At 34.6% G+C, this 20,160-nt stretch overlaps 1 protein-coding gene across 4 annotated transcripts; it reads left to right on the top strand.

Moving 5' to 3' along the window:
- Positions 1-1,607: 1,607 nt before the first annotated feature.
- Positions 1,608-14,851, top strand: LOC114277437 (chromatin structure-remodeling complex protein BSH). 4 transcript variants are annotated; one of them, XM_028219333.2, is made up of 10 exons: positions 1,608-1,917; positions 2,087-2,175; positions 2,657-2,751; positions 2,846-2,917; positions 8,991-9,038; positions 9,181-9,264; positions 13,830-13,868; positions 13,964-14,046; positions 14,230-14,292; positions 14,597-14,851. In XM_028219333.2, the coding sequence occupies exons 1-10, from the start codon at positions 1,862-1,864 to the stop codon at positions 14,697-14,699; spliced, it is 732 nt and encodes a 243-aa protein (XP_028075134.1). In that variant the 5' UTR covers positions 1,608-1,861; the 3' UTR covers positions 14,700-14,851. The 4 variants fall into 4 exon arrangements, with proteins under 4 accessions (XP_028075134.1, XP_082733387.1, XP_028075135.1 ...); XM_082877261.1 differs by lacking the exon at positions 9,181-9,264; XM_028219334.2 differs by lacking the exon at positions 8,991-9,038 and having other exon boundaries at positions 1,627-1,917.
- Positions 14,852-20,160: the final 5,309 nt, after the last annotated feature.

Raw genomic sequence — 20,160 nt, 5'->3', positions numbered from 1 at the left:
TAAAACAAGCCTTGGCCTATCAGTGATTCGAGTGTACCTTTTGATCTATTCATTTAGGTTATTTATACAAAAACTCTTAAATTATTATTAAATATTACTTTAACTTTTTAAACTTTAAAATTATCACTTAAAATTTTAAACTTAAAAAAATAAAATAAAATAATTATTAACTTATTGACTTATTTAGATTATATCATCTCTCTAATCTATATATTATATAAGAAAAATGATATTTTTAGTGAGGAGTCTCGTGAGAGTTTCAACATCTCATATTAATTTTCTTAATCTTAAATAATTAAAAAAATTTCTATTGACTAACTTTTATTTGATAATTTCACATCGGGAAAAGAAAAAAAAAAAGAGTTATTTTACTCATATAAAGGAAATTATATACTCCCATCCTATTTAGTGAGAAGCCTTATAATCAATATTTTTTTTTTATTTTCTTAATTTTATTGGTTGGCTTCGATTTAACTTTTATTTTACAATTCCACATAGACGTTTTGATTTTGAAAATAATTTTGTATAAGATTATGAAACTCTCATAATATTTAACTTAAAAATAATTACAATCCCACATCGAAAAAAAAATAAAAAGTGAGTTATTTTACTTATATAAAGTGAATCTTATACTCTTATTTAACATTATAGTATTGTGTATGTTTCAGTTCAAGATAGTTTAAAATAAAATTTAAAGGTTTTAATTAATTAATTTGTTGTAAATTGGTTGGTCTTTTGACTTAGCCGATTCAACTGAATCGTTTTCGGTTTGCCTGATTCATTGGTTTAACCACGGTTTTAACTGTTTTGTCAAAATATATTATTTAGATTTGTTTGATTTAAAATAAACTAGGATTGACCTTATCAAAAATTGAACGACTGAGACTGCTTAATTAGAAATGAATTTCCCGTCCAAACAACAATTAACTTTTATTTTACAATCTCACATAAGGAAAAGGAGGAAAACATGAGTTGTTTCACTATATAAATCTTATGTTCTCATTTAATATTGTAGTATTGTGTATGTTTCAGTTCAAGACAGTTTAAATTTTAAAATTAAAATAAAATTTATAAGTTTTAATTAATTAATATTTGTGGATAAGTTGGTTGGTCCTTTGACTTAGCTGATAGGGTGAGCTGTTTTCGGTTTGACTGATTTGCTAGTTTAAATGCAATTTTAGCAATTTTATCACAATATATTGGTTAAATTTGTTTGATTCGAAATAAATTAAAAATTGACCTAATTAAAGATTAAACGGCTAAGATTGTTTGATTCAAAATAAATTTTCCGCCAACTAATTGTTAACTTTTAGACAATTATCCCTATTGGTTGACTTTCATTTAACTTTTATTTTATAATTCCACATTGAGAAAAGAAAGAAAAAGTGAATTGTTTCACTTATATAAAGTGAATTTTATATTTCCATTTATATAAGCAAAATGAAATTTTAGTAAGAAACCTTCTGATTAATATCTCATACTAATTTTTTTGATTTTTTTAATTTTAAACAATTAAAAAAATTTCAATTGACTAAAAAAATTAAATATAATTATTATATTTTTATTAAATAATATATTATTTGATATGCTAGTTTTTTATATATTACGAGATGACCTGTTATAATTACACTGGTATCGGGGAACCTTTATACACACGAGATGACCTGTTATAATTACACTGGTATCGGGGAACCTTATACACAAGCCTGAGTTTAATTTCAGTGACAAATTGCATTTTGGGTGAACCTTTATTATACATTGGGGAATCACAGAATAGTGGAGCAATTTTTTACAAAACCATGGGGTGCCAGGCAAAAGCTGTGCCGGTGTAACTCACAGTGCGGCTGCCAAACAAGAAGCAATGAAACACCACACAGCAGCATCTGCTTCGTCGAAGAATCCCGTTAAGTTCAGGATGTAAATTTCCTTCTCTCTCTCTCTCTCTCTCTCTCTCTCTCTCAATTTTTCTTATTATTTTTACTATTAGGGTTTAGTTTCTTCTTGAATAAACTTTATCAATTGAAGAAATGGTCGTTTTGCTCGACGAATCCCTTTCCAATGGTAACATTACCTCTTTGGAACGCAGTCCAACCGCTGATAATTTAGTTCCAATCCGTCTGGACATCGAGATCGATGGTCAGAGGTTCAGAGATGCGTTTACCTGGAATCCTTCTGGTATTCAATCTCTCTCTTGAACTTCATTACCCTTTTCCCACTCTCAATGTTACTTTACTGCTTTCGTTGTTGCTTTGTTTTATCATTATTATTGTTTTTAGTTAGTTGTTCCAATCTACTTTTCAAATTCTGCTTTAATTGGTTCCTACATTGGAATGGATGGGTGAGGTGAGGTGAGGTGAGGTGTAATTGATATACATTATCCAGTGGACATGTTTCATATATTGGGTTATCAAAGAGTTTCGCTGTTTTTGTGAAAATAATGCAACGAGGCCAAATAAATTATGCAACTCTGGAATATGATAGTGAAGTTGCATATGAATGTTTTTCTTGTTCGTTCCCTTTTGTGTTGTTTTTTTTTTTTTTTTTTTTTTTTTGTTTTTGCGATATAAGTCCCAATATGAGTTGTTGGTCATTGAAGATCTATAAAATTCTCTTTTACATCCAATGGACTATTCGGACCTGCTTTTGAATATTATAGATCCAGATTCAGAGGTGGTTGTATTTGCAAGGAGGACAGTTAAAGACTTAAAGCTTCCTCCAGCATTTGTTACGCAGATTGCTCAATCCATTCAAGTAAGTGAACAAGTAAAACACAAAATTTAAAAGAAAATAAAAAAACTACTTCACTATCTTATTAATGTTTCTTTTCAAATTTGAATTTTTGCAGTCACAGCTGACAGAATTTCGATCTTTTGAAGGGCAAGATATGTACACTGGGGAGAAGATTGTCCCCATCAAGGTATGTCTTAGTTATCACATAATGCTAGTTGCTTTTTTTTTTTTTTTATATTTATCTTGCTGAACTTTCTTCCTTCTGATATTTGGTCATTAACATCAAGGTTATGAGTGGTGTCGATTGACCCCACTCAACTTTGAAAAATATTTAATACCTACATAGTGTCATGCAAAATTTTAGGGTGATTCCATAAATTGACTCCATAGAATCGTTTACATATATATAGATATCCTTTTTTCTTAAATTGTTGATCTATACATGATTCATTTAGGCAAATTATCAAACACTTAGTGATCTATTCAACCAATTTCCAAACAATCAATCAATTGACCAATTCATGATTTGATCTCTGTCAATTCACAGGATTTTAACATGGAAAACCTCCCAGTTGAGATGAAAAACCACCAGCCAATGGCTGCAAATCAATCCACTGTATAACCCAGTGTTATTAAAGGCGCGCCTAGGCGTGCGCCTAGGCCCAAGTCCCATCCAAGCCCAAGGTTTACGCCTTGTAGTGTTCCAGGCCACACGACTTCAATAAGGCGTGCCTAGGCGTGTGCCTAGGCCCAAGTCCCATCTAGGCCCAAGGTTTGCACTTTATAGTTTTCAGGCCAGGCGAATTCGATAAGGCACACGATTGGTCCAAGGCGCATTAAGGGCCAGGTCTTGAGGGCTTTTTTTATTGTTACTTTAATTAGTTTTGTTTAAAATTTGACCATTGATTTAAGATGATGTAGCTACAAAAGATCCCTACTCTTATTACATATACCAATTATAACTGAATGATTACAAAAGAAGTGTTACAATGGGACGGTGAATCATATCGTTTAATTCCAAGTCCTTTTCTTACTAGGATATTCTTGTGCAATGTGACCATATCCTTGACCTTCATAGCATTAATTCCAAGTCCTTTCCATTCTTCTCAGTTTTAGAACCAATTTTGATCGTCATTACTTTTGTTCTTTTCTTTTGAGTTGATTCTTTGAAATTAATCTTCTTTTTTTGATTATTTTTTTGAATTGCGTTATAATTAGAATCATCATCTCGGGATCAAACTCAATTTATCAATGGACTTCTTTGCATCCCATATGAGAAATTGAAAGCAACACTCTGTTGTTTCTTAGATAGAAGCAAATTAGTCACATAATTTTTTGTCCTCCAGTAGAATAAAAGAATTTCATTAAAAGAGAAAGTTTACATAGTACAGACCAAGGCAAAGCTAATGAAGCCAAAAACAAAACATAAAAGCCAGACCAGTTCGGCCATGGTAGCATGCATCAAGGCAGAGACAAATCAGTATCCCTAGCGGAGGAAAATTAGCAGCTATGTAGAGTGCTAAGTCGGGATAACATGAAGTAGCCCTTCACATGCTAGAGAATGAGCTGCCTTGACTTCCAACCGCTAAATTTTTGAGATACAATCTCCTCCAAAAGAAAACGGTCGCCTATCAATTGCAAGTTGCTGTTGAAAGAATTATTTTGAAACAATCACTAACCGATCGATTGCCTATCGATCTCTGCATTTTGTTTGAAAACCAATTTCAAGCGATCCTTGACTGATGGATCACCTTTTGATCACTTGTCACTGTTGAAGGTGGGATCGATTGCTCTTAAGAGGGATCGATTGCCAGGATAAGGCAATAGAGAATTAAGTGGGAAATCCACCTGAGGAACAGTGACCATTACCCACCCACCACTTGACTCCTTGGTTGATCAGATCCGTACCATAAAGGTGTCTTTTCCAAGCCCATGAGGAGCCAAAAGAAGCATTTCCATGGAGTAGATTATAGTGAGAGCAATATTTGGGCACTTTTGAGATGGATAGATTCGGGTTAGAGAGTAACCTCCAGCATTGTTTGCCCAAGAGTGTTCGTATGGTGAAAATCCCAAAGACCAAGTCCCCCCTCCATCTTTGGAACACAAAGAATGAACCAATCCAACCAGTAATTTGGTTTTTTGTCACTAGTGCTCCACCAAAAGGATGCGATGCAGGATGTGAGGTTATCACAAAGACCAAAAGGAATTTTGAAGGTGGTACAAAGAGAGTTAGGTAAAGTAGAAAGAATAGATTTGACCAAGAGTAGCTTTCCAGCTTGAGATAGAGTAAGTGCTTTCCACCCTTGAAGCTTCTTGTGAAAAGGTATCTAAAATGTAACGGAAGCACTCTTTTTTGTTAGAAGCAACTCTAAGAGGGAGCCTGAGGTAGTGATCTGCTACCACTTTGAGAGGGACAGGAAAGAAAGCCTTGAATAAATGTGTGAACCAATCAGGGACATTAGGGTTGAAGATAATGTATGACTTTTGGAGAATAACACATTGCCTTGAGACATGACTAAAGCTTTCTTTGGCATCATAGAGGACAGCACTACTTCGAATAGAAGGTTGAAAGAAAATGAGACAATCCTCTACAAAGAAAAGATGGGTATGGGGAGGCTATGCTGACTAAGCTTGGTGCCAACACATAGGTTGGATGAGTTAAGGTGATTAATGTAACATGAGAAGGCCTCAAGAAAAGGAATAAATAGATTAGGTGAGAGGGGATCACCTTGATGTAGGCCTCATAAGTTTTAAGATTACAAACCAATTGTTCCACATCGAGTTTGTCAATGTTTTAAATTTTTTCTATTGCGGTAGCCTTTGGTTGGAATCTTTCTGGCAATGATCTCAATGTTTCTAACCACCTTTTCACTTTGGTATTCTCTCTCCTAGGTTGAAACTTAAATTGACAATATCACTCAACTTGGTATAAATGTCAATCAAAGAACTCATTTTCTCCCATCCTTTGAAACTTAAATTGACGATGTCACTCAAATTGGCATAAAAATCAATCAAAGAATTCATTTTCTTCCGACCTTAAGGTTTCAAAACTAGTAGTGATCTTTTGATGTTTGAATGCTTAATGGTTTGGGCTATGAAGCACAAGCACAGATACGGATACGGATACGGGATACAGCGATTTCAAAAAAATGGGGACACGGCGGGGGACACAACAAATTATTATTATTATTTTAAATATATATGTTACGCATTTGCTATGTAGATTAATTTTATATTACCAAACAATCAAAATTAATAAAAACTAATATTAATTTAATGTGTACATAAAGACCATTACATTTAAACATTATAAACATATGTTCTATATATTGTAAACATTATATAAAGAAAAAAATTAAATTAAAATATACATTATATATATATGTATATATCTAATCTAATCATAAAATAAATAAAAAAATAAAGAAGAAAGAAGACAGAGAAGAGATATAATATATATAAACTAAAATATAATATATATATATATAAATAAAAATAAAAATTAAAATAAAAATATCTGATCAACAGAGAAGAGAGAGAAACAAGATAGAAGAGAGAGAGACGAGAGAGATGGCGATCGATTGAGAGAGAAGAGATAGATGAGAGAGAAGAGAGACAGAGACGAGAGCTTTACTACTTACCAGGTCGTTCGGTGATGGAGATTGACTGAGAATCGATGAAGAAGAAGACGGTGAAGAATCGAACAAAAGACACTCACCAGAGGGACTATTCGTCGCCTCACGTTGCCGGAGAGCTTCGTCTCGTTGTATCGCCGGAGGGCTTCGAAGGCAGTCGAATCAGTTCTGTTTAAGTTTGCTGAAGTGAAGAGATTCACGCACAACAACAAACAAAACCTAGGTTGTATATATTTTGTATTATTACAAAATAACCCTCTCATTTTTTTTAAATATTACACTTTGACCCCAAATAAATATAACAAAATTGAAAATGAGTCCCACTGTGTCCCATGTCGTGTCTCGATATGAACATGCGTGTCCCTACACTTATATGCTTAATCTTACTTTAGTATTCAGGTGATGTGGAACTTAGCTTCACAACACCATCCTTGGTAAGAGTAGGTTTTTTCCATCCATGCACAACAGATTGCCAAACTTTGTCATCAATAGCTTTTAAAAATGCTGTCATTTCAGCTTTCCAATGTGAATAGTTGGGAACCCTCAAGGAGTTATGGTCTGATAGTTAAATTGCCTTCTTTTATAGAATCCATGAATATATGAATGAACCGAACCTCGCTCGTATTCTCATTCGTAGAGCTTTGAAAAACAAAGAATGAGTGACCCACTATGATGCCAATTGAAAATCCCTTTTTCTTAAATGGTTGATTTATACTTGTGATTCAATTAGGTAAATCATCAAACACTTGATCAATTCAAGCGATCTCCAAGCCAGCCAATTAGTTGACTAATTCATGATTAGATCCATATCAATTTCTAATTGAGATGAAAAACCACGGTCCAAAGGCCACAAATCAATCCACTGTATAAACAAATGATTTCAAGAGAAGTCTTAGAATTGAATGGTGAGCTTCACCCAACGGACTTAGGGTTCTGTAGCTGCATCTGTGTTCATTGCTCTCTTAGGGATTGATCCAAGAACACTGCCGAATCCATGACAGTCAAGCTACATCTGGAATCCACCTAAAGTCTTTGCTCTTGCCTTTTGGAATCAACCAAAGTCTTCGTTGTCGGATGTGAATTTGATGAAGAAATACCTTTAAGATGGTCAAACCATGCTTGGTGATCAAGAGATAATTTAATCTTCTTCAAGGATTGAGTAATTCTCTTACTAGACCAGTTCTGAGGAGTTTTTGCATATCTATAGAGTGAAACTGAAGGGCTTATATTTGAAATTGATCATGATCTGCACTTTCTAACCAACTTAACTGACTGGGACTGCTCATTTCGTCACTTCATCGCTTGATCGATGAATTCAAACTCTTAGTATTTTGTAACAAGCTCTGATCCAATAAAGTGAAAATCACCTCTGGACAACTACTCGAACAGTGGTCACAAGCTCACTGCAACAAGTATAATTACAATAAAAGAAAAGATTACAATTGAGAATATGTTTGTCAAATGGGATTGCCAAAACTAAGTACTAACATGTATGTATGTATGTATATATATATATATATATATATATTTATATACAATCAGGGTCAATTTTTTGGAAAACAAAACGTAGCTATCCCCCTAGAATTGTAATAATAATAAAAAAAAAGAAACTAATTGGCAATGTTAAAATGAAAAAGAAACTTAAGATCCCATTGCCTATAAAATTTATCGTGTGAAATTGAGCATAAAATGTTGATTATTTATTGAATTTGTTTTGAAATTGTTTATGGAATTCAACTAAAACCTAGGAAAATTGTTAATATTATTTTTTTAATGAATTTGTTCTGAAAATTTTAATTATTGATGGAATTAGGCCAAAATTGTTGGGCAATTTGGTGAAACTAAGTGAAAATTGATATACAATTATTGGGGAAATTACAAGGTTTGACCTTTGTAACAAAATAAGTTTTTAATTTTTTCAATTTAAACTCTAAACTTTGAATTGTTTTCAATCTAAACTATTTGCCTATTTTCGTTAAGTAAAGTCAATATTTTAGCCATTAAACTCAATGAAAATGATATTTTAGACATTTTATGTATATGTACATTGAGTTTATTGACTAAAATACTATTTTTCCGTCAGTTTTATTTAACAAAAATAAGCGAATGGTTTAGATTGAAAATAAATCAAAAGATTAGGGTTTAAATTGACAAAATTGAAAATTCAGGGTTTATTTTGTTACAAGGCTAAAACCTTGGTGTTTTTTTTTTTTTTTTGGTAATTGTCCCAAAATTATTTGATTAGTTGATGAGTCTTATGTTGCAACTATCAATTATTTGGTACAATGAGTTGGAATTTAGTTGTAATCAAGTGAAATTGTTGTGTTCAATGAATTTAGGTTGAAATGGAATTATTTATTGAAGGAATAGCATCAATGTCATCAAGGTTTTTTTTTTTTTTTTTTTTTTGGGGGGGGGGGGGGGGGGTACATGTAATTTGAAAAGCTCGCATTAATTTTCTTGATTTTGTTGAAAATATATGATATTTTAATGGTGTTAAAGTTGATGTTGATATGTTCTACATGTCTAAAAATTTGATTTTTATAATTATTTATGAAATGGCCCCACTAATTAACATACAAAATTATAGTTTTATTGGTGCTTATTCTTCTGTCTCCTTTCCAGCTTGATCTTCGAGTGAATCATACGCTAATAAAGGACCAGTTTTTGTGGGTAAGTTTGATTAGAGAGTTAAGTATTCATAGGTTTGGAAATAGGATGGTCCATGTTTAATAGTGAATGTCTAATGCTTTTGGATTTTACATGTTCTACATTGTTGGTGCTATTGCACATTTTGAATTAAATTGATTGCCAGGACTTGAACAACTTTGATTGTGATCCAGAAGAATTTGCAAGAACATTCTGCAGAGATTTGGGTATTGAAGACCCTGAAGTTGGAGTAAGTAAAGCAAATTAACCATATCATTCGTAGACAATCAAATTGTTTTGGTTGACCCAATGTTTTCTTTTACTTGTTTATATTTGTGCTTAAACGTAGTTATTTGTGTGCCAACAACTTGTGTATTGTGAGGCACCAACCCCCTTGGCCAAGAAGGAAATGGTAGAAACAAAAAACAAAAAAGACAAAACCCACAGTTTCTGTGTTGTTACTTAACAGTTAGCATCAATCGAGCGAGGTTGATTTGGGCTGTGTGTGTCTCAAGCTCATCTTGAACAAATTTTCCTGAGTTCAGATCATCCCATGTGAACCTCATTATCCCTAGTCTAAGCTTGGCCCATTTCACAAAAAGGGAGTTGGAATGCATTCCTTTACAATTTCTCTTAAAATATTGGTGTATAAAACAAAATTTAAAATCCTGATGTAGAGCACAAGGTTTGAAGCCCGGACTTCATCATTGTATTTTAACTTTGGAAGCAAGTACTCAACCACCAAACCTATAATTATTTAGAGAAAGGACAAAATTTAGGATTTTCTTGTCTCAGTGGCTTTTCTTTTATTTCTTTGGGATCATATGTTTGAGTGGTAATATCCCAGTCTTGCTAGGCATTCGAACATCAGAGCCCTAGCCTGCTAGGCACGACAATCAAGTAAGCCCTAGCCTTGTTAGGTATTGAGAAGTTAGTCTTGCTAGGCATTTGAACATCAACGCCTTAGTGTGCTAGGCAGGGCTGTCAAGTAAGCCCTAGACCTGCTAGGCCTTGAGAAGCAAGCCCTAGTCTTGCTATGCATTCAAACATCAAAGCCCTAACTTGCTACGCATGGAAGTCAAGTAAGCCGTAGCCCTGCTAGGTATTGAGAAGTAAGCCCTAATCTTGCTAGGCATTCGAGCATCAAAGCGCTAGCTTGCTAGGCACGACAGTCAAGTAAACCCTGAGATGTAAGCCCCAACTTGCTAGACATGGAAGTCAAGTAAGTCCTAGCCCTGCTAGGCATTCAAACATTAAAGCCTTGGCTTGCTAGACATAAAATTTAAATGAGCCCTAGCTTCTTAGACATTCTTTATGAATTACATGGCTTGACTAGCGCTTTGGGATTAAAACCTATATCAGTTGGCATTCTTTATCAAGGGTCTTCTTCATAAAAAATTTGGTACCTGCTGGAAAGTCTAGCCAAAGGCCTAACTTGGCTAGGCATGATGTGAGAGGTACCCGTGCCAACATGACACGACACGGGTACGGGTATGGGTGCGAAATACGGCCAGGATACGGCTAGATACAAATGGATGAGGCTGAAACTCAAAGATGGAGAGAGAGAGAGAGAGAGAGAGGGCTGAAACTCACCTTTGTGAAGCAAGTTGAGTGGCAAAGCAAGATCGAAACGTGAACCCTAGTCGTGAGGTTGACCAAATTAAAGGAGATCATCGTAAAGTCAATTCCACCCAGAAAATGATCCTAGGGCTTCGATTCCCCTTTGGTCTCGGTCTCTCTCTCTCTTTCTCTTCTATGTTCTCTCTGTTCCCTTTCTTGATCTTAGTCTGCGTTCTCTCTCTCTTCTTCTTTTTGTCTTCTCCTCGTTGTTCTTTGGCCTCTTCTTTTAAATTAGATATATATTATATAATATAAATTAATATAATAATATATAATATTATTCATCTAAAAAAATATTATATAATATAATATAATTTTTATTCCTAAAATAAAAATAATTTATTTTATCATATATAATATAATTTATTTTATACCTAAAATAATTTTTATTTGTTATTTATATTTTATTTGTTATTTTTTTAAATAAATTTGTTATTCCTTAAATTTTTTTTAACCCAACTTCATATAATAAATATATTTTAAAAATAATTATTTAACGTATTTCCGTACCCGTATCCAAATTTGGATCTATATCCACGTATCCTTAATTTTTAATTTTGAAATGTCTGACTCCTAAATACACACCTGCACCCGATACCCACACCTGAGTCCGTGTAATGTAACATGGTATTCAGACATCACATGAAGACATGAGGAGCACATGGTTGTAGTACCTAGCATCCATGTATCACTCCAACCCAGCAACAACATGTTTGGCCATCATAGCAGCATCTCCTCCTCTTCTAGATAGATTAAAGAGTGAAAGTTGGGGAGCAATTGTGAGACACAAGGATCACCATGGTCTTGACCCATATAAGTTAGTAAAATGGGCCAGTCCAACCAAGATGCCCACCAAATAATTGCATTAGGGCAAAGCATCAACCACTATATAAATAGGGACCTCTCCTAGAAGACCATTCTTAGAAACTATAAAGCATGGATACTCCAAAATGGGCAGCGTACGAGTATCGGATACTTCTTGGATACGGATACGCGTTCGATACGCCAGGATATGTATTGGATACGGGAAAAAAGTATCCGATTTTTGTTTTATTTTTTTTTTGAATTTTGGATATGTTTTAGATATGCATGGATATGTAGGAGATATGTTCTGGATACTTTTGGGATACGGCGGGGCAGAAAATGTAATTTTCTAAACTTTTTTGTGGATCAAATCGTAAAAAAATAAAAATAACACAAATTAGATTTAGATCCCTCAAGGCTCAAATCCACAGGCAAATAAGAAATCAAAGAAATTGAAAAAGAAAAAACCTTAACCTTACCTCAAATACACAAATCCAAAAAGTTTGGAAGCAAATCAAGCAAGGAAGGAAGAACTCTAGTTGTTTGATCTCGTTTTTGTCTTGATTGACCACAGTGCAACAGGTTTCTCTCTCTCTCTCGTTCTCTGTCTCTCTTATTCTGTATTTGCTGATCCACTCCCCCCCCCCCTTTTATATTACTCTTTATTATCTATTATATATATGTATTTTTGTGGGTTTTGGATTTTTTTAAGTGAAGTCTTTGGATTAATATTAAGAGGTTTAATATTGGATTTTTTTTTGCTTTAGGTTTTATTTTCATGCTTATTACATTAATAAATTTAAAAGAATAAATAAATTTACAAATGTATCCTCGCCATACCTGTATCTTTCTTTTTCAAATTTTGGCGTATCGCCGTATCTGTATTGTATCGTACACAAATCCCGTATCCGTGCTTCCTTGCTTAGAAAAGAAGGTATGCCCTAAACTCTGCACATGACAGACCACCCATGGTTCTTTTTCTTTCTCTGATAGGTCCTTTATAACTTAGCCATCGGAGTGCCCTCCTGTTGGAAACCACTGGTCGGATCGCATTAATGTTGTTTTATTTTGCAGATTCACATGGCGAAGCTCATCTCTTTCTTGAATCACTCCATCCAAGGTTCTGAAAACCGGACCGGACTGGTCGGTTCGACCAGTTGAACCGTCGACCGGTCGGGGTTCCGGTCCAGATGGACCCTCTAAACCGGCCAGAAATGAAAACCGGCGTTTTTAAGGAGAACCGGAAAAACCGGCGGTTGGACCGGCGAACCGGTCGACCCGAAGCCAGTTCGCCGGGTTGATCTGAATCGGAATTTTTTTTTTTTAATTTTCTTTCTTTCTTTCTTATTTTATATATATATATATACATACATATAATATAAGAATATAATAAAATTTTAATTTGAAACTCTTTTTCAAGAGTCTCCTCTTGTGAGGAATCCCATTAAGAGTTTGATGAAATTATTGTGAAAGTCTTCACCTATTTATAAGAAAAAAACTCTTTCAAAAAAATTCAAGAAATCCATGTGGGATTCAATCAAATGTATTGGATGGAATATTGAAAATTTGATATCCCTCCAAAATTTTTGCTCTCCTTTCAATCAATTTATTTGAATTAAAATTATACGGAGGGAATATTAAATATTTGATTTCATCTTCCAAAATTGAAATTAATAATATTTTAAAATATATTATTATATTTTTCAGTAAAAAAATATATTAAGACAAATATTTAAGATAATTTAATATTTTTAATTTATAATTTTATTACTTATATTTTTAATTAAATATAATTTTAATATATTTATTACGTCACGGTTTGATTCCGGTTCAACCCGACGGTTGAACCGGTGACCCGTCCACCCGATCCCTTTTCCGGTTATTGACTCCACCAATCTATGTGAGCTGATTTTATGCGCTCACATGGACAATTAATTTTTCTCAGCCTTTTCTTGATCCTAATTTAGTTACATCCTGAACTAAGCTTTTTGAGAAGATCTCATTCTAAGAATTTGATTGCTTCAATTTGTTCAGTAAACCATAAAGAGAAAATTTATGAATTCAATTAATTTTTTTTTTATTTAAAATCAATTTATTTAAGGGTCCTATTTGGCCAGAAAAGAGGCAAAACATTATGACCCCATCGTCATTGTCACCTCCTCTATATTTGTGCACACACTTATATCCTCTTCCAAGTGTGTATATGTTTCTTTTTCTGGGGGTGTCTCTTGGAAATAGTCTGTTGTAAACCTAGCATCCAATTCTCAGTTTAACCATCCAATTCTCAGTTTAACCTCAACCCTCCTTTCCCGCTTAAAGTTTCTCATGTTTATTTTTCATTTGTAATTTCTGAAATATATTGCAACCTAAAATTTGACTACTGCCTTGCAGCCTGCAATTGCTGTTGCAATTAGGGAACAACTATATGAGGTTGGAATGTAACGCTCCTTTTGTCATACATTTTTGGTGGACATTATCAAACCTAGCTATTTTACGTCTCCTTACTATTTTAGTACATGTGCTAGATTGCAATCCAAAGTGTAGCTTCAGCAAGGGAAACTAGAATAAACAAGAAGGGTCGCAGAGGGGCTGAACAATTCCCAGCCAGGTTTGTGTTATTGCTTTTACTTTATCTGTTGTTGATCCTATTTGGTTTTGGTTGGGAAGATTGACTACTATCTGATTAACAATGTGAATATAGGTTTGAATATATGTCTGCTTTGTCTTTGTTGCTTCTCCCTAACCAAATTCTTTATCTTCCATCATCTCTCTCACTCTCTCTCTCTCTCAGTAAGGCAGGTGGAACTGCAGTAGACTTGATGAAGTTATTTGGTAACAAATCAAGTGCCATTCGGTAAGGCCTGTTAATTTCCTGCATTTTATAACTTACCAATATATATATATATATATATTGTTGAGCTTGTCATATTAAAGTTCTTGGTCAACATGCCTAGTATTGAGCTTTGTAGTCAACAACAATTTTCAATAGGAGGTATAAGTAGTAGGAAGCATCTAACACATGGCATTAATCTTTTTTTTTTTATGGCATTAAAATTAAAATTTGAATATCCATTGTGGATATCAATTGTACATTAATGATACAATTAGAATTAGTTCCATACAGGAGATTGACTGTAAATCTCTTGGTGCTTCTTCAGGAAGAGAAGGGAATGGGATGTCTATGAACCCATTGTTGATATTCTGTCGAATGAGGAAGTAGATGCCCTTGAAGCAAGAGAAGAGAGGGATGCTCGAACATGAAATTTCTGTTCATTTATGTACCTAAAAAGTAACTAAAGCCACCATGACCACATCAGGAGAGGGGAAGAGAAGATCAAGGTAAAGGACTATAAGCAAAAGATTATTACTATTATATATATGTATATATATATTTTTTTGTGATTTGATTGTCAGATCTCTGTTTATGAAGGTGAAAAAACCATTCTCCTTCAACCTATATGCTTCCATTTGAAAGAAAAACTCCAACGCCACCCCGCCAATTTTGCAAAATCCTGAGGCTCACAGAACGTAAACCCAATTAATCTTATCGATTAGAACGTAAACCCCAACCTCACAGAAGCTTTACATGACTTTTCATTCATTCACACCACTTCATATCGACAGAGAGTTACTAATCCACACACAAATCCCACCCTCCCGGCCAAAAGCATCTTCTTTGATGATGGGAGAGAAGGAATAAAATTTCATTTTCTTAACAAACGAAATCAACTTTTATGTTTAATTACAGGAATTCAATAAATTCTGTAAATCATTTATAATTGTTTGAAATAAAAAATAGACACCTAACGTTTAGAAAAAAAATTCTAAACGGTATTCACTTCTACGGTTTTGTGTTTGCAAAAAGAAAAGATAAAAAAGGCAATTTTCCTTTTTTGAAAATATAAAAAACAAGCCAGCTAGGTGCAAGTTTGCATCTGTCTCTTTGACGTATTATATTCCTGTAATCAAACAGTGATGTTGGTTTCTCTTGTATAGAAAAAGAAAATGAGTTACGCTAGGGTCTTAAATAAATTACTAAATTTTTTACCAAACTACACACATGTGATTTGTGTAGGTTCCATACCTATGTGAGAGGTTTGATAAAAAATTTGATAATTCATTTGGGTCTATAGTATTTTTCAAAGAAAATCTTCATTCCTTCCTCAGTCACTCCCTCCGACCACCACCCATTGCTCAGCACCATCACCAATCCCCACATCTGGTTACTTGCACCTCAGACCACTGTTGCCATCGACTTCCATTGGCTACAACACATGCAATAAACAAATATCAGAAAAAGCCTTGGCAACCTCCTCCAATGGCCAGAATCATGTTAAACCACACCTTTTTTCTGAAAACAAACACCGACTAGCTCTTGACACAAATCATCGGAGCCCTAAATTATAGTGAAGAAAAAAAAGAAGATTCAGAAAACGATCTCTTTGAAAGGCAACCCCTGGTAGCTCCTTTAATGGCTTGAATAACCAATCAGATCAACACAAAATCAACTCTTAGTTATACTCTCTTTTTATTCCATAAATTCCATTGTCAGCTGAAAAGAAACACACACAAAAGGAAAAAAGAAAAAAGAAATTCCGAAATATCAAATAAATTTGTTCAATATCCACCCAGTTATGTTCATATCTTGCATATACACAGGAAAATACACACTTGTAAAAAAGAAACACAGATCAAGCAAGATGAGTTGGCAGGCATGATAAGCTAAGTCAGGTCATCTTCATCCAGTGCCTCCTCTTGTTCTTTGGCTGCATCAACCCTCAGTGCACTCACATCACCAGTTGGCAACTTCCTTGCAAGCCTGATGATCTGCAGCCATTTATTTATTTTGGTAAAAAGCATCCATAAAATTATGCATTTGCCAAATACCTTCTATAAGAAACATACGTGTCAGTAGTAATAATAGCTATTTAACATAAGATGATGCTAATAGTATAGTGGAAAGCTTTTTTCTGACTAGTTCCCTTCATTCTCCCTTCCCTCTTTTGACATTCAGCTATTTCCAGCAGCCAGAAAAGGGATCTTAACAACCAAAAAGTGTTAAAATAAGAGAACTAGACGGTCAATTGGCTGATGCTTGAATACAATGGAAGGAACATTTCCAACCAAAAAGAAAATAATGACGGTGTTAACACAAAAACAAAATGCCAAACAGGAACACTCTTGAAAAGAAAGTGACGACGGAGGAGAGAAGTGGGTTGAACATCTTGTTCACATTTTTAAACTCACTGGTCTATTACCTTTTGTGGGGGGTGGGGATGCAACACGGTATTGTACTGTAATTGAGACCGTAAATTTGCTATACCCCTGAACTATGTAACTTAAATAACTAGTTGGAGAATCTTATTTGTTCATTGCAAATAAGATTGGAAGAGTTAAAAATAGAACACTGGCATAAAAAATAAAAAATAAAAATAAAAAAACCAATTGGAAGAGTACTATTGAAGTCGCATTTTGGGATCAGTGCTGAGCTCAACCACATTTCTGCCTCTGAAGGATGGCTTTTCTTGGTACACGTACATATTCTAAAAATGCTATGGTGTGAGATAACTGATAGTGTGGTACCTCATCAAAGTACTTGAGAATGCAAAACTATATCAATTATCATCTAAGCTACATGGAATCGAATAGGAGTGTCGGGTGAAGGTGTGTATCTAAGTGTCAGATTTTCATAAATTTAAATCTTAGGATCTTGGGATACGTATCCAAAATTGGATATGAGTACCGGGATGTGTCATATACGCATATATATATTGCACATTATATAATATAATATTTTTGTATGAGATGTTGTAAATTATGTGGAAATATACTACAAATTAAATCGGATTTAGGAAAAATACAAAATTTCTATATCTAATTCATGTGAGGCTAAAAATATTGTTTTACTAGCAAATGTGAGTTTTTTCTTCTTCATATGTTGTAACAAATTAAAGGATCTAAGTGTCTAAATTAGATATGAGTGTCGGACACATCCCACACACTTAGAAAATATGAGGACCGAAAATATGAGGAAGAAGGAATATATTTCTGTTATATTCAAAACTTCTTATCTTACAAGACCAAATGACACTCCTTATATAGGAGATATTACAAACATCATTATAACCCATTATATGCCACTTACATATTATATATTACCACTATCTACCACTATCATATTCTATACATGCCACCAACACCACTATCATATTATATACATGCCACCAACACCACTATCATATGCCACTATCTTATTATCTACCACTATCATATTCTATACATGCCACTAACACCACTATCATATTATATGCATTAACACAAATTTCCAGCACTCCCCCTCAAGCTGGTTTGAAGATATCTTCCATAGCCAGCTTGCTAGTCAGCTTATCAAATTGCTTCTTGTGTAGTCCCTTCGTTAGCACATCAACTAATTGTTCACCTGTTGGAAGGTAGGTCATACAGATTATGCCAGCATTGATTTTCTCCTTGATGAAATGTTTATCCACTTCTATATGTTTTGTGCGATCATGTAGAACTGGATTATGAGCTATAGATATAGCTGCTTTGTTGTCACAATAGACCTTCATAGGTGTCGGGTGAGAAAGCTTTAATTCTTCAAGAATTCTTTTAATCCACATTACTTCACAGATTCCATGGGCAACAGCTCTGAACTCTGCTTCTGCACTACTTCTAGCTACCACATTCTGTTTTTTACTCCGCCATGTAACTAGGTTCCCACCTACAAAGGAGCAGTATCCGGATGTTGATCTCCTGTCTGTAACACTTCCTGCCCAGTCTGCATCTGTGTATACTTCAACTTGAAGATGTCCATGTTTCTTGAACAGTAAGCCTCTCCCTGGAGTTCCTTTCAAATATCTTAAGATCTTATAAACGGCCTCAAAGTGCTCTGCCCCTGGTGAGTGCATGAACTGACTTACCATGCTGACTGCAAAGGCAATATCAGGCCGCGTATGAGACAAGTAAATCAATTTCCCTACAAGTCGCTGATATTGTTCCCTCTCTTTGACTTCTTCAGCCTTAGCAGCTTGTAACTTCAAGTTAGGCTCGATCGGAGTCTCCACCATCTTACAACCAAGCATACCTGTTTCTCCAAGGAGATCAAGAACATATTTTCTCTGATTAACGAATATACCTTCCTTGGATCTTGCAAATTCCATTCCGAGGAAATACTTGAGGGCTCCCAGATCCTTAATGTGAAATTCTTTTGCGAGTTTCTCTTTGAGGGCTGCTAACTCTGCTTCATCATTACCAGTTAAAATGATGTCATCAACATAAACAATTAAAATTGCAATTTTACTGTTTTTTGAATGTTTATAAAATATTGTGTGATCTGCTTGACTCTGCGAGAAGCCACAACTGATAACTGCCTTCCCAAAGCGTTCAAACCACGCTCTTGGTGATTGTTTGAGTCCGTATAATGACTTGTTCAATCGGCATACTCTGCCGCTTCCAAGTCTCTGCTCAAATCCCGGCGGTAGGCTCATCAACACCTCCTCTTCAAGATCACCATTGAGAAATGCATTTTTAATGTCAAGTTGATGTAGAGGCCAATCTGAATTTACTGCAAGAGATAACAGTACTCGGATGGAATTTATTTTAGCAACAGGAGCAAACGTCTCCTGATAGTCGATCCCATAAGTTTGAGTGAAGCCTTTAGCCACCAGTCTCGCCTTGTATCTCTCAACGCTTCCATCTGCGTTACATTTTATCGTAAACACCCATTTACACCCAACTGTTTTCTTGTCTTTGGGTAGATCAACTATCTCCCAAGTACCACTTCTCCTTAAAGCATTCATCTCCTCCATGACTGCTAATTTCCAATTCGGATCATCCAATGCTTCCTGTATATTCCTTGGAACAAACAAGTGTGAAATCCTAGATGCGAAAGCTCTATGGGTTTTAGACAGTCTTTGATAGGAGAGGTAATTTGCAATAGGATGTTTAATGCAATTTCGGACACCTTTCCTAATTGCTATAGGAACATCAAGGTCGGAAATAGAAGGAATAGGATTACCTAAAATTTCGATGCCAGAACTCGGGTGGACATTCGGGTCATTAGGATGGACATTCGGGTCATTATTCCTCAGATGAAATCGCTTCCTAGTATAAACCTGAAGCTCAGGATTTAGATCATTTTGTAGTACTTCTCCCCCTAAACAAAAATCTTTTTGACTAGGCACCATAGAACTTGGTTCTCCTAAGTGATCATTATCAGACAGATGTGGTGTTTGTGTAGGATAAATGACATTGGGGAGCGGGATAGAAATATCCCAAAAACGGTCTTCTACTCCACTTGTCTCCCCCTGAAGAGAAGTGTTGGGGAAATAGGATTTTGTTTCCATAAATGACACATCCATACTCACATGAAATTTCTTAGTTTGAGGATCGAAACACTTATACCCCTTTTTGTTTGAGGAATAACCCAAAAAAACACATTTTATAGCACGGGGGTCAAGTTTTGAACGAAATTGACTGGGAACATGAACATAGGCAGTACATCCAAAAACTTTGGCGGGTAAATCAGAAAACAACCTCGTGTCAGGAAAAAAAGTTTTGAGACAATCAAAAGGTGTTTTGTATGTTAACACCTTTGTAGGCATCCTGTTTATCAAATAAGAGGCTGTTAAAATTGCTTCACCCCATAAATATTTAGGAACATGCATGTAAAACATTATAGCACGTGCTACTTCAAGTAGATGTT

This window comes from Camellia sinensis, chromosome 7 (genome assembly GCF_055761805.1).
Source record: "Camellia sinensis isolate YWXY chromosome 7, ASM5576180v1, whole genome shotgun sequence".
NCBI classification, from domain to species: domain Eukaryota; kingdom Viridiplantae; phylum Streptophyta; class Magnoliopsida; order Ericales; family Theaceae; genus Camellia; species Camellia sinensis.
This window is presented reverse-complemented; position numbering and strand designations above follow the sequence as displayed.